General features: G+C 45.1%; 1 protein-coding gene across 7 annotated transcripts in view; it reads right to left on the bottom strand.

Annotated features, from left to right (window-relative positions):
* Nucleotides 1-14,730, bottom strand: part of LOC123761696 (ankyrin repeat, PH and SEC7 domain containing protein secG) — a 59,764-nt gene that overhangs the window by 14,576 nt on the left and 30,458 nt on the right. For 5 of the 7 annotated variants that reach the window (XM_069330652.1, XM_069330653.1, XM_069330648.1 and 2 more), the window contains exons 2-5: nt 9,170-9,251; nt 7,568-7,634; nt 7,382-7,424; nt 646-2,201 (exon numbers count right to left, since the gene is read on the bottom strand). In XM_069330652.1, coding sequence (XP_069186753.1) covers nt 646-2,201; nt 7,382-7,424; nt 7,568-7,634; nt 9,170-9,236 — 1,733 coding nt within the window. In that variant the 5' untranslated portion in view covers nt 9,237-9,251. Of the gene's footprint in view, nt 1-645; nt 2,202-7,381; nt 7,425-7,567; nt 7,635-9,169; nt 9,252-10,855; nt 11,785-13,594; nt 13,689-13,848; nt 14,062-14,730 lie in introns of those variants that run through there. The other 2 variants (XM_069330651.1, XM_069330650.1) reach the window with 2 other exon arrangements.

Here is a 14,730-nt window from a genome sequence, read left to right as displayed (position 1 = left end):
TATTGAAACACTTATATTGAAACTACACTTATATTGAAAAAAGGTGGAACTTGCTACAGCTGGCTACTCTCGGAGCTCTGAATTCACAAGCATTAGGAACAGGGCCAAGTCAGAGATGAGGTGGAACCCTGAAGTCACCTATTGGCAGCCATTGGCATCTAGGGAGGTTCAAGCAAGTTTCGAGGGAATCACTTTTGTCTGTCTGAGTGAATTGTTTGCCTAGTCTTGTGACTGTTTCAGTGCTTTGTATTCTTTGAACCTTGCAGTTGTCTGTATTGCTTTGCTTACTTTCTGGATATTTCATCAGTGAGGGTGATCATAGCAATCCCTCTGCTCCCCATTGCTTTGTAAGAGGGGAAAGGTTCTGGCTGTAGTCCCCAGTAGGCCATAATACAGGACTCCAATGGCTGATGTGACAGTAGTGAGGAGCTATCTCAGTGAGATGGCTTCATGGAGCCACCATAAGACTCCTCCAGAAAGAATCAGACAATATACTTGTAGCTATCTGGAATAAACTATAGGAGATGGTGGTGTGGACAAAAATCACTGATAGCTTTAAACTTATTTGGTAAAAATACACTAGGCCAGGATACCACATGTATAGTTCTCTACCTGTAACTAAAAAAAAAGGTAATAATGTCTTACCTATCTTGACGTTCCAATGACTTTTCAAGAAGGTCCTGGAAATTAATGTCCTTTTCATTGCGAGTTCTGTTAACACTTCCATAAGATAAGAGAAGCCTGAAGATATCATGGTAACGTCCATCACATGCCAACTTTACAGGACTTCCACTGAAGGACTTTGCCCAAATATCTGTTTTAGGTGTTAATAAAACCTTGCAACAATCCAAGGAATTAACCTCCACAGCTACATGTAGAGGAGTTCTTTTATGCTTATCTACCAAGTTAACTAAATATAGTTGTCTTTTTAATATCTCACAGCAGGCATAATGTTTGCCCTTGGCAGCATGGTGGAGAGCTGTCATTTCATCACCATCACGGATAGCTGCAAAAGCACCTCTCTTGCATAGCACCTTGCAGCATTCTTTATGGCCTTCTTTTGCTGCTATATGTAGTGGTGCTAATCCCTCACTGTTCTTTATGTCCATCTTGACACCCTTGGTAATGAGATAGTCACAGATATCATCCAGGCCATAACGTGCTGCCATATGTAGAGCCGTGCCAACTTTACCGCAGGAAATGGTGCCATCTGCACCAGTTCTTATCAGAAATTTACAAGTATCAATTACTCTTTTAGAAATGGCTATGTGTAAAGCTGTTTTTCCTTGGTTATCTAATTTGTTGATTAAGTCTTTTGAACTTCCTAACATTTTCATTACTAGCTCAACGTAGTCTGAATTCTGCCTTTCTGCAGCAAAATGCAAAACTGTTCTGCCTTGCTTGTCAGTCAACAATAAATTCACATCCTGACCAAGGAAAACCTCTGATACTTTGAAGTGTGAGCGAAAGGAAAGATGAAATGGTGTCTCACCCACATTATTTTGGACATTAACATCAGCTCCATGATCAATCAGCAGCTTGGCACACTCCGGTTTTTCCTTTCCAGATGCACACAATAAATGGAGTGGGGTGTTCCCTTTATTATTTTTATTGTTAATAGAAGCCTTGTGCTCCAGTAGCTTCTTACAACATTCAGAGAAACCCATTTTAGCAGCCCAGTGAAGTGGTGTCAAGCCACTGGCATCTTTGTCTTCTAAATTTGCTCCTGCCTTAACAAGCTCACTGCAAGCTTTCCAGTGTCCATTTTTGGCTGCTACATGTAGAGGCGTCAGTTTTATTGAATCCTTAGCATTTATGCAGCTTTTGTCAAGCTCAAGAAGCAGTTTCAGAGTTTCAACATTACCTTTCTCAGAGGTTATGTGTAGAGCTGTTTGTTTACCTTTGTTTTTTGTATCAAACTTTGATCCCTTGTTAATGAGTAATTTTGTTAGCTCTGTAGATTTGTTTCCGATGGCTATCGACAACAGAAGTGAGGAATCACCAGCTTTGTTTTTTATGTTAACTTCCTTGGTGCTGACTTCCAAAAGAATTCTGCAACAGTCAATGTGGTTGCCTTTAGCAGCCAGGTGGAGAGGTGTGTTGCCATTTTTGTCCTGGAAACCAAGCGCCTCGGGTCGTCTGTTCACAATCTCCCGTAGTAAACCCTCGTCACCGACCTCCGCCGCCTCGTGAATCTTTATCTGTTCATTAGATTATTTACAATACACATTTTGTAAACTAATTTTTGAGCACTACCAATATATTGATCTACATAAAGGATACCAAATAAGGGTATAAGGAAAAACTGACTTGAGTTATTATATTAAAACTAACAATAAATTAGTATTTCTGGGGGGAACCCCGTCGGCTTCCCGGAGCTATGCAGGCTGAATGGATATGTATAAATTTCTGGCATCAGGCAATGTGCACGGAGTTCTTGTCTATGTACTGTACTGGGGACCATGAGCCAGAACCTGGCCCCCCTCAAGAGAGGCATGAGGAGCAATGGCCTATAGAAACTCCCATATGCTTGGGAGCATTCTATGTCTGCCATCGACCGGATCCTGCACCCAGAAAGGTAGGAGCCCCAAAACAAACCCCAATTCTGGTGAAACTATTGCTACCAAAAGCCGAACAAGTGGACAGAACTCCCCAAACGAAAATTAGCAAACAAACATGACATCATGTCACCGCGCCGCTGTCTCTGCAACCCTTCCCCTCCTCCCCAGGAGGGAGATGGGGGAGCCCCAGACATCCACATCAGCGTTCTCAGTCTGATGTGCTACTGGTGCGGTCGTGTGCCTCTGACTTCAGCGATTTGTCTCGGATTCTGTGCCTTGTGGCGTGGACTGTCTCTACTGGTGGTGTGCGAGCCAGGAGTAATATTCTTCGGTACTCGGGCTGCATGCGCCTAGGACCACTTTCCCTAGGTGCCCTGTAAATAAAATTCTTGGGGCTTGAGGCCACCTTCCACGAGTCACCTCGGGATCTAACCCCGCTGTATCTTTTACTGCTCAGTACTTGGCCACCCATGAAGTCAACTGGGGTCTTTGTTGCCTGTGTTTTTGGTAGGGGATAGTTTTCATCACTGGCAGGGGTGCGGGGTACTGCACAGCTAGTTTTAATCTCTTACAGTGGCCAGCTCAGTTCCACCTGGGTACGTTCTCCTCTTGTGGGGTTTTGCTTTTGTTTTTCTGCCTAGTGAGGGGGTCTGCCTTGGTGGTTGCCCCTTCAGTGTTGGGGTGTATATATATATCATTATATATATTCTCAGTTTGTGCACGGTTGGTGTTACCCCTTGCTAGGCCCCTGTGAGTGGACACGTCCCAGGGGTTCAGCTGTTAGCAGATTGTTTGGTAGTCTTGGGCGCCGGTTCGCAGTACCCTGCCAGGGCTTCCCTTAGCGTGTTAATATGGCTAAGGGCTCTGGGAAACCTGGCTGGGGCTCAGTGGTCCAATAGATGTGACCCTTCAGTCCCCTCTCACTTCGTGCAAGTCGGAAGGTTGCTCTGTCCCCTTGTCTCTTGGGGGACAATCACCGGTTATGCCTCCACTATGCTGCCTGTTGGGTCGGCGATTCTTTTGACCCGGAGTTGTGCGTAATATGTTGCTTGTACGTGTTCCAGTTCACCCAAGCTACTGATCATGATATGAGTGTGCAGGTGGCAGCTGCATTGCATGCTAGGTTTAGGTTGCTGTAACATGCTAGGTTAGTTGCTTCTCTGGATGACCCGAAACTGCCCCGAAACCTGCAGTGCCGCTTAGACGGCACTGCAGGTTTTCCTGGGGGGGGGGGGCATTTGAGCATCTCAATGGGTGCTTGTTCGCCGCTGTCCGCAGGATGTTGGTGTGATGCACTTTATGTGCAGATTCTTTCCCTTTCGGCTGCATTGGTCGCAGAGGACTTACGTACGCAGAACCTGCTGGCTTCGGCCCTGCGGTTCTTCTCCCTCCTTCAGCTGTCTTTAGACTGGCTTTATGTGGAGGAGCTTGGGGCCACCTCTGGGTCTGGTGCATTGCCTTTGGTGGGTCGTGGTGGCCCGCCTGTGTCTGGTAGGTATTCGGGTTCTGGCCTACCTTGACGAATGGCTGGTTTGGGCTCCCAGCCTGTCTGCATGTGTGCTCACGAGGGATTTTGTCCTTTCCCAGCTCGCCAGGTTCGGGTTCTTGGTGAACTGGCGGAAGTCCCATCTGGTTCCCTCTCAGGTTCGTTCTTGGCTGGGTCTTGTGTGGGATGCTCAGACCGTTTCCTTCTTTCTTCCTCCTGCGGCTCTGCTTCGTCTGCATTCCCGCCTCCATCTGTTTCTGAGGGGCTCCCGGGCAACGTGGCGGTTGCTCGAGGGTTTGTGCGGAAGCCTGAATTTTGCCATGATGGTCGACCCGCTGGGTCGGGTGTGCCTTCATCGGCTGTTCTGGTTCCTTTTGGGAAGTCCCTTCTGCCCCTCTCGCGACCGCTGGGTTCGGCCTCTGGGGGCCTTGCATCGCTTGCTGCATCACCAGCTTCCTCTTTGGGTTTTTCGGGATTTAATGCCTTGGTGCCTACCCGAGCCCTTGCTCGATGTGTTTCACAGACGCGTCGTCTCTTGGCTGGGGCTTTGTGGCCAGTACTCACCAGACCGTCCAGGGGTGGTAGGTTTCATCCCTCTGTCGGGTTCACAGCACGACGCGGGAGTTCATGGCTGTGTGGATATCACTCTGGAGGATTTGGGTCTCTTGCAGATCGACAGTCCGGTTCCATTCGGATTGTTCCCTGGTGGTTCACTGCCTGAACAGCAGGGGTTCGATGTGTTCCTTGGCTCTTTTAGGGCTGATCGTTTCGGGTGACTCGTCTGCTGAGTTCTCGGAGTTTGGCTCTCCTGGTGGTTCACATTCGGGGGGTGTCCAATGTCCCCATGGATAGCCCGTCCCAGTTCATTCCCCTGTCCACAGAATGGATGGTCGATGCCAACTCGTTCCGTTGGCTCTGCTGGACATTCAAGCCTCCAGAAGTGGATCTCTTTGCGTCGGTGTGGTCGAGGCGTTTCCCGGTATACATGGCGCCCTTTCCCGACTGCAAGGCAGTTGGGGTCGATGCCTTCAGGCAGGACTGGGCGAGGTGGGGTTACCTGTACCTCTTTCCCTGGTTCAGCTGTTGCTCCAAGTCCTTGGAGCACCTGGAGACTTACCAGGGGAGAGTAGTCCTCTTGGCCCCTTGGTGGCTGGCCCAGCCATGGTTTCAGGCACTGCTTGCTTGGTGTCCAAACCCAAGGGTCTTCCCATGGATCCTCCTCTTTTAGGGGATCAGTCCTGCCCGTTATGAGGCTGGTTCGCTCTTCTCCTCGAGTCTTCGTGTCTGGTCTTTCTGACTCGGGTCTAATCACCATTTCTATGGGGCGCAGGTGGCTTTGTTGTTGGTCTCCCATCTGCGTGCCTCGTCTCGGCGGCAGTATGAGGTTTCCTGGAGATCTTTCCAGTTTTTCCTATCACCACGTAGGTATACTTGGGTCTCTGATAGGGTTGTTTTGTCCTTCCTGTTGTGGTTGTTTCAAGACCGTCATCTTATGCTGAATACTGTCGCCTCCTATTGTGCAGCGCTGGCGGAGCCACTCCAGCTTGCGTTCGGTATTGATGATACATCTGCTCCATTCCACAAGTTGTCTAGTGCATTGTTTCACCTCCAGCCTGCTCATGCGTCGCCCAAGCCCTCCTGGTCCTTGGACCTGGTGCTCTCTTTCCTCACTTCTCCTCAGTTTGTGGTGGCCCCTTCGGTTCAGGATTGTTTTTCCAAGGCTCTTTTTCCTGTTGGCATTGGCCTCTGGGGGTCGGGTCAGGGAGCTTCATGCTCTCATCCGGCGCAGAGGGTTTCTGCTCTTTTGGTCCTGGTGGTAGGTTTGTTCGGTTGCAGCCGTCTCCTCCTTTTCTGGTGAAGAATGAGACTGCTGCTTTCCGGAGGAGTCCTTGGATTGTTTATGCTTGGTTGGTCAGGCCTGGGGTGCATTATGTGTTGTGTCCGGTTGCGGCTCTCTGCCATTATTTGCGGGCCATGACTTCGGTGGCCAGGGATGAGCTTTGGGTTGATCCGGTTTCCCTTCTTCCCTATTCCTGGGCTCGGGTCTCCCAGGTCGTCTGCAGGATTATTAAGGCTAGCCAGCCTGCGGTTTATCTTCATGCCCATGACGTGCGTAAGTTTGCTGCTTTGGCTGCCGTCTTTGGCAACATGTCTTGGGTTGACATTCAGGCATGGGGTTTTTGGAGGTCGAACAGGGTCCTGGCTGCTCGCTACCTAGTCAATGTCCCTGGTCCTCGTAGGACCTGCATTGCATTGGGTCGGCGGTTGCAGCCAGTTGTCTCTGCTTCGCATTGAGGAGTGAGGACTGACTCCAGCTCCACTCCGGGGAGCAGACAGGGTTCCCCCCCCCCTAAAAAACCAGCGTTGAATGTAATAAAAAGCCATTTTCTGGGCGAGTCGCGGAGGCTCCCCCCGGCATCCCTCCCTCTGGTTGGCGGTGTTTTTGCATATTTTGACATGCAGCCTAAGAACTGAAGGGTGGATCGCCAGCGTGGGGGTCTGGGGCTCCCTTTCTCCCTCCCAGGGAAGGGGGGGGGTTGCACAGACAGTGGTGCAGTGACATGACAACGTCATGCTCATTTGCTAATTTTCGTTTGGGGAGTTCTGTCCACTCGTTCGTCTTTCGGTACAAATAGTTTCACCAGAATAGGGGTTTGCTTTGGGGCGCCTACTTTTCTGGGTGCTAGATCCGGTCAATGGCAGACACAGAATGCTCCCACGCACACTGGGGAGTTTCTATAGGCCATTGCTCTTTGTCCCTCTCTTGAGGGGGCCAGGTTCTGGCTCATGGAATCCGGTAGGTAAGAACTCTGTGCACATTGACTGATGTCAGAAAGTTGTACATATCCATTCAGCCTGGATAGCTCCAGGGAGCCTCCGGGACTTACCCAGAAACTGGCATTTCATTACATTCAATGCTGGGTTTTTTATATTAGATATTGATAATGTATATTGCAGAATAATAGTACAAAAAATGGGGTAGTCCTACATACAAGGTTGAAACTCAGTTGTGCCTACTTGAGTTTTCCTGTTTACATAATTGCATAAAGGAAAGGGTACTAATGTGGAAATCAGAAAAGTACAAACTGTTTATTTACAGAAAAATGCTAAAAGTTGAGACAACAAATAAAAGTTAAATGGTACCTATTAAATACTGCTGCAAGAGTTTGTATTAATGGGTTCAAACCATCACTCAAATTTTTTAAAATGACTGACTTATTTAGTTAGTGTGCTTACAACAGAGCAAGTAGCCAGCTACAGATGTTAATTTACAGTGCTTGAGCTAAGGACAAACTTCCTGTGATTTGTGGCATGAAAAGAAAATCAGTCTTACCTTGTATATAGATTTTTGTCTATTTATCTGCTGTGTGCTGCACCTGTATCAACAAGAGAAGCTCCATAATATGGTTTAAAATGGCATCCAAAGAAATGTTCAAAATATAATAAAAATATGAAATATGGTTTACAAGACATAAAACCCAAAATATAATGCATGATTCACACAGGACAGAGAACACACCTGCCATTAGGTTCCTTGTTCATAACACCAGCCGCACTCTCTGACACCTCATCCATTGACAGCACAACTGCGGACACATTATGCATTATGGTTTGTGTTAATGAAGCTTATGAGCTTTGTAGAAACTCTTTGGCAAATGAAAACAGTCTTCAGTCATCATCTTTATGAGGTAGGGACAACAGTCCTCATAAGATTAAGAGGATAGGGGGGTTTATTAGCATGATGGCCTTCAATAAATCTCTTATACAGTGAAAAAATGAGTTGGGTTAGCTTTGAGCGAGTTATTTTGGGCTGGGATGGGATTGCTTGGGCTAAGACAAGCTGCTTTGGGTTATGTTAGATTACGTTGAACTAGGTTAGGCTACTTTGGGCTAGATTAAGTTACTTTGAGACAGGTTAAGTTACTCTGGACTGGATTAGGTTACTTTGGGCTAGGTTAAGTTACTTTAGGCTAGATTAGGTTACTCTGGGATAAGTTTGGTTAAGTTACTTTAGGCTAGACCTTACTTGTACACTCTAATTATAGTGACAGCTGGGAACAGAGCATTGCTTGAAGTGCAACTGCTATAATAATAATGATGATAATTTTTGTTGAGGACAAGAAGTCTATGTATATATATGATTTAGGCATGTATCAAGATCCTCCCCTACTTTCAAGGCTGAACTACTGACTATCCCCAGGTAAGGAGTTGACAACCCAACAACAGTTGTCAAGCACCCAGGTACCTATTTACTGCTAGATTAGTGAAGGAATTAGGTGAAAGGAAATGTTCTTAATAATTTCTGTCCTGTCTGGGAATTGAACCCTGGATCCCTGATTGTGAGTTGAGAATGAAGCCAACTGTACTTCAATTACTATTTTAAGAACTTTATTTAAGTTGTGGCACTTCTTGTATCATACAAATTGCTACAACACTCAATTTATGCCTATATTAATTATTAGTACTTTACAAGAATGTAATTTGCACATGAACATTGTATTGTGACTCATTCTTACTTTCTTGTAAATGTTTAAATACAGTAGTTTTAACAAATATTTTTTTATCAATAAGCTTAGGTATACATAGCAATGTGCTGCTACCCTATTCCATATGAAAGATTATAAAGTGTAGATAAAAAAATTAGCTATAAGTTCATCTAATATTCCCCTCTCACATGATGGTTAGTCATACATGGAATCAGGGATGTTAACATGCAGTGAAAGGCTTATCTATTAGCCTCCACCAGCAAACTCTTGGTGCAGCATAAGAATATCTTCCAATATTCATGAATTTACGAAGTGGTTACAGAGCTCAAAATACCTCGTACCATTTGGTATGAAATCATGGATTACAGGGCAATCACAGATATAGTGTTGGAGAGTATGTCCTAGCTCCTGTTCACATAGTTTACAATTGGAATGTTCACCATTGGGGGATACATTACCAGCAGCCACCTGCCATAGATATTGATATCCAATAATAATGATATAATGTTTACCCAGAATATCAGAGAACAGGATAACTTGAAGTTAAATAAATTATATTTTATGAAGTAATTAATTACACCTAAAGTTTGTTGCAATTCTTGTTGCACTTCAACTAACAATAACGAAAGACATACCATGACCAGTGTTGGATGTGTCGAGGAGTCCCTGGTGAACATCATTCTCTTCTGCTTGGTTGGCCATTATGACTACAAACACCTAAGCCAAAGAAAAAGTAAACAGTTATGAACTACATGCTGCATGGTTCTAGACACATTTACCCTTACATAAATGGAACACCCTAAATGTGTTCTCATTTAGGGTGTTCTCATTTGTATTAAATTTTCCAGCTGTGTATTTTGCTGGAAAATAAAAATTGGAGAAGACTATATGATGACATTTCACCCCAGTCACAGGAACATCTTGCACATGTGACTGTAAAAAATGCCATATAATAAACCCCATTTCCATTTTGCTTTTCTCATCCTTGCAGTAATCTTATCTAATGGTCAAGAACCTTACTCTTGCATTACATGCACATACTCTGCAAGTAATGCTTTATGTTCAGATTTTTTTTAAGAGATGCTAATTACAATATAAAGGTACCATAATTAATAGCTGCACTGCCCGAGGGTTAAACACAGTTGTAAAAATAGTTTAATTATTCATGACACTAAAAGTTTGTATAAGGTTTGTATACTTTGTCTACTTGCAAAAAAAAAAATCCATTATATTGAAACAATGTAATGGAAACGGTTTGAGCTGCCCATATTAAATGATTATAATCATCTGCATATGCAAGGGTAGCCAACAAATTTCAGAAACATGAATATGGAGTCATTTAAGACCTTATATGGTACTGTATATCATATCAGACCTTTATTGGAATCTATGGTACCAATGTGGGGTTGCAATCTTGTTAGCACAAAGCGAAGCCAGATAAAGTTTAGATGTATGCCACTTGATTAGTACCAGAGTAGAGAGGCACGAGTTATGAGAAACTATTTAATGAATTAAACCTCAAGTCAACAGAAAACTGAAGAGTTAAGGGAAAAATCATCAAATGCAAAAACATTTGGGTAATTGATAGAGCAAACAATGATATTATTTGGAGTGCGTAGTACATGAATAAGTGGACAAGAGTTGAGACCAAGTAACAAACTTCACTTTCTGATGTGTGTTTTGCTCATCATATCTTCAGCCATGTTATTGTGACTCGTCATCTGCAAACGTCATTGATATTATAATTTTTTTTTTTTTTGAGATATATACAAGAGTTGTTACATTCTTGTACAGCCACTAGTACGCGTAGCGTTTCAGGCAGGTCCCTGGAATACGATCCCCCGCCGCGAAGAATCGTTTTTTCATCCAAGTACACATTTTACTGTTGCGTTAAACAGAGGCTACAGTTAAGGATTTGCGCCCAGTAAATCTTCCCCAGCCAGGATACGAACCCACGACACAGCGCTCGCGGAACGCCAGGCGAGTGTCTTACCACTACACCACGGAGACGTGAAAGAATAGTGAATAACTGGAATGCGCTAAGTGAAGAGGTGGAGTACTGCACCACCTGTCCATCCACCAGTGACATTGTAATTGCCAGAATTAGGCTGGGATATCGATATCTATGGCAGGTGGCTGCAGGTAATGAATCCCCCAATGGTGAACATTGTAATTATAAATTATGTAAACATGAGCTAGGACATACTGTACTCTTTACTGCTATATATGTGATGGCCCTATAATTAATAGTTTGCACAGCAGATAGGGGCAGCAGTGAAAAAAAGCTAACCAAATACAGTACTTGGAATAATCAAGCGTACCTTTGACTTTAAGGAGTAGAGCGACGGTTTCGCTTCATGCAGGTCGGCGTTCAATTCCCGACCGTCCAAGTTGGTTGGGCACCATTCCTTTCCCCCGTCCCATCCCACATCCTGACCCCTTCCCAGTGCTATATATTTGTAATGGCTTGGCACTCCTCCTGATAGCTCCCTTCCCCTTTGACTTTAAGGAAAAGAAGGTTGTGATTCAGTTGTATACATCTCTGATGCGCCCCCATTTGAATCCAAGCAAGAAAACCAAGAATAAGTGCTCTGGAAAAACTGCAACACCGGGCAACAAAAATTATTCCAGAGCTAAGTAAACTCACTTAACATGAACTGCGGAGGGCCTATAGTCCTAACACTGCAATCCAGGCATGACAGGGCGGATCTCATTGAAACTTATAAAATAATGAACAATTTGGAGGATGTTGATTCCAAAAATTTCTTCAAAATGTCAGATGTAAAACAAACAAGGAGCAACGGTTTCAAGCTCAACAAGCCACAATGTAGGGCTGAGAACAGATGCTTCTTCGCCTACAGGGGTTATAAACCCATGGAACCGCCTACCCGCCGAAGCCGTAAATGCCAAAGTTCTGTTAACATTTGAAGTACAGCTGAAAAAGATCATCAAGAAGTCGGTTATTAACTGTATAAATCACTCTTGCACCCCCACTTGGATTATTGTATCCAAGCATGGCGACATCTTCAGAAAGAGCTGCTTTGGAGAAAGTTCAACACTGGGCAACAAAAATGCTCACACCAGTGACGGCTGAGGGCCACAAGGATAACAACATTGCAAACCAGACATAACGGGGATGATTTCATCGAAACGTTTCAAATACTTAACAATTTTGAGGATATTGATCCAGACAAATGTTTCAAAAGATTAAATGTAAAATAAACAAGGAGGAACGGTTTCAAATTCAACAAGCCACGATACGATAGAAAAAGAGAGATGCCTTTTGGCCCACTGGGTTATAAAATCATGGAACCGCCTACCCGCCGAAGCCGTAAATGCCAAAACACTACTGCAATTTTAAAATCCAGCTCGATAAAATCATTAGTTACAAACGTGGGGGGGGGGGGAAGGGGAGACCTTTGACAAGTCGTCGGCTTCATGTCCTCGTCGAGGCCACTAGGGACATAATGGCCCTCAGGTAAATTCAGGTAAATATACTGTTACGGCCCTCTTGGGTCGCAACTGGGTTCTTTCTCTGATGTTGTTAGAGGTAGGGTATCCGGCCCCAAGCTAGTAGTGGCTTTCAAGGGATGTGATCCGTAACGCAAGTAAATTAAAGGGGAAGGGAGACAAAGGCAAAAACTTAATAATATAATCATCACCATCACCATAAATAATATATATCTTATCACACGGGGGAGGTATAAACACTATTATATACAATCTGGTCTTCCTCTGAAGACGTGGAGTGTTCCACGGTGCTCAACGATGCTAAGCTCTTGGTCCTCTTGTGGCCTCACGATGAATCCTTCGATTCTCTTGAGTCTACCCTGGCCACAGGCCAGCCAAATTACAGTTCCACTGGGGGCACCGTCGTGGAGGCCGTCAACCACAAATCCAGCCTGTAGCTGGCAGGTTCCAATCAGCAACGCTGCGTAGGCCACTCCACGACCGATACTAGGGTTGCGAGCCCTAGGCAGGAGCCTCGTGTGATTACACAGATCACTCTCCTCACCAAAACACCCCAGTGGTTAATCTTCTCCACCAGTCAGTCCCGGGTACGACAATTCCTCAGCTGCCACGTCACAGGCAGGCTAACACCACAGTGTTCATCCGGGAGGTGACTCACAACTGCTGCAGCAAACACGTGGAGAGTCTTCGGCTGCCTTGGGTAGACTGATCCAACTTCCATTACAGCAGTCCCAGGTCGACTCTGTAATCAGACACGTCATCAGTAATAGGGACACTCTAGGGCACCTCACTTACCGGCTTAGACACAAACGCCCACCTATCCACTCCATAGATGGCGTTGCTGTCTAAGCTCCACCTCACCAGAGGTCAGCAGCGGCTGTGTTATGAGCTGATCAGGACGGGAAACTAGCCCTTGTTTCCAGTATATCTCGTCCTCACTAGATGGCGTCGTCCATTTGGAGGGGGTTTCGGGAGCTGACCCACAGATGGCGCGGTCGTCACTGCTCCGTGCTCGGACGCTGGGCTCGGGTCCGTAACATATACTGGTAGTAAAACAAAACAGGGTACCCAGCACTGCCCAGGTCTCAATCAATCAATCAATCAATATCTCTCTTTCCCCCCCCCCCCATGTCTGTATTTCTCTGCCTGTCTGTCTCCGTATGTCTCCCACATATAGGGATCCCCTCCCATATAGGGAAGGGGATCCCCTATATGGATGATTGGGGGTCTGGTAGTTGAGTGGACAGCGCGCGGGACTTGTAATCCTGTGGCCTGGGTTCCATTACCGGCACCGGCAGAGACAAATGGGCAGAGTTTCTGTCACCCTGATGCCCCTGTTACCTAGCAGTAAATAAGTACCTGGAAGTTAGACAGCTGTTACGGGCTGCTTCCTCTGTGTACTTACCTAGTTGTGCTTGCGGGGGTTGAGCTCTGGTTCTTTGGTCCCGCCTCTCAACGGTGTGTGTGTGTGAAAAAAAATAAAAATAGTAGTAACAGTTGATTGATTGATAATCGAGAGGCGGGCCAAAAGAGCAGAGTTCAACCCCCGCAAGCACAACTGGGTGAATACATAGAGCATTCGACATTACCTTTGGGGACTTTTGACAAGCCGCCGGCTTCCTGTCCTCGTCAAGGCCACTAGTGTGTTAGTGGCCCTTGCAGGTAAATTCAGCTAAATTGCAACTGAAAAACTCTGAAGTGTAAAAACACAATTTCATATGTTATCAAGTATATTATGTCAGTAATATACTTGCTCCAAACTTATTAGCTTATGTGCAGATAATGAGATGGGTTTGTTAAATCTACTTAATCCACTAACTGCAAATTCATACCTCTTCCTTACCTGCTAGAGGATGGTGAGGTGTGGACCGATTATATAAGCAATCAATCAATTGAATAATCCCTTACGGGCTATTCATGCCCGTGCCACCTCTTGGGTGGTTTAATCTTCATCAATCAATCTGAATAATCCCAACACACAGCACCGCTCCTGTGCCAGGTAAGTTACGGGCTCACCATAGCCCGTGCTGCTTGGAACTTGTTTCGAGTAGCTGAATCTATAACAACAACAACATTGAATAATCCGTAGGTTACAGATGCAATTGGGAGATTGGTGAATCCCGACAGAGAGAATGCATCTTCTGCCAAACAATCACAGAAAATCCACTACTTACTATCTCCTGGAATGTGAAGCAACCAACGACCTTAGAAGAACTTTGCAGTAGTTCCTGAATCTTGCAGTAACCAGCCTGAAGCCATCAACACTGCCACTCTTCTGATCAAAAAAGGTGTCCAGCAGCTGGACACCCTCAAAACTACAGTTAGGCAGTATCCTCCCCGCGATAGCAGCTTTACGATTAAATGCGACCTCAACACACAGTATACATTTTTCTAAACAAAACATCTACCACTTACGGGCTATTTATGCCCGTGCTATCTCTTGGGTGGCTTAATCTTCATAAACCAATCTAAATAATCAATGGTCGAATAGTCGGGGTTAAGGATAAGCTGGTATTTTATCAAATACTCATTACATTGCTGCCCCAAGAGCGCTAAATCACTGGCGCAAAATACCATATTTATAAATATCGTCTTTTGTTAAACCAAATCAAATATTTACACAAAGTTTCCGAAGTATAATAAAATGCAAACATTTTGCTAGATTCTTTTGATTTTAATCGGTTTACATTGCGTCCGCCTCATTTTGGCTAAAATTTCCGAATTA

Source organism: Procambarus clarkii, chromosome 24 (genome assembly GCF_040958095.1).
Source record: "Procambarus clarkii isolate CNS0578487 chromosome 24, FALCON_Pclarkii_2.0, whole genome shotgun sequence".
Lineage (NCBI taxonomy): Eukaryota > Metazoa > Arthropoda > Malacostraca > Decapoda > Cambaridae > Procambarus > Procambarus clarkii.
The sequence above is the reverse complement of the archived record's forward strand: the minus strand, read 5'-3'. Positions and strand labels throughout refer to the sequence as shown.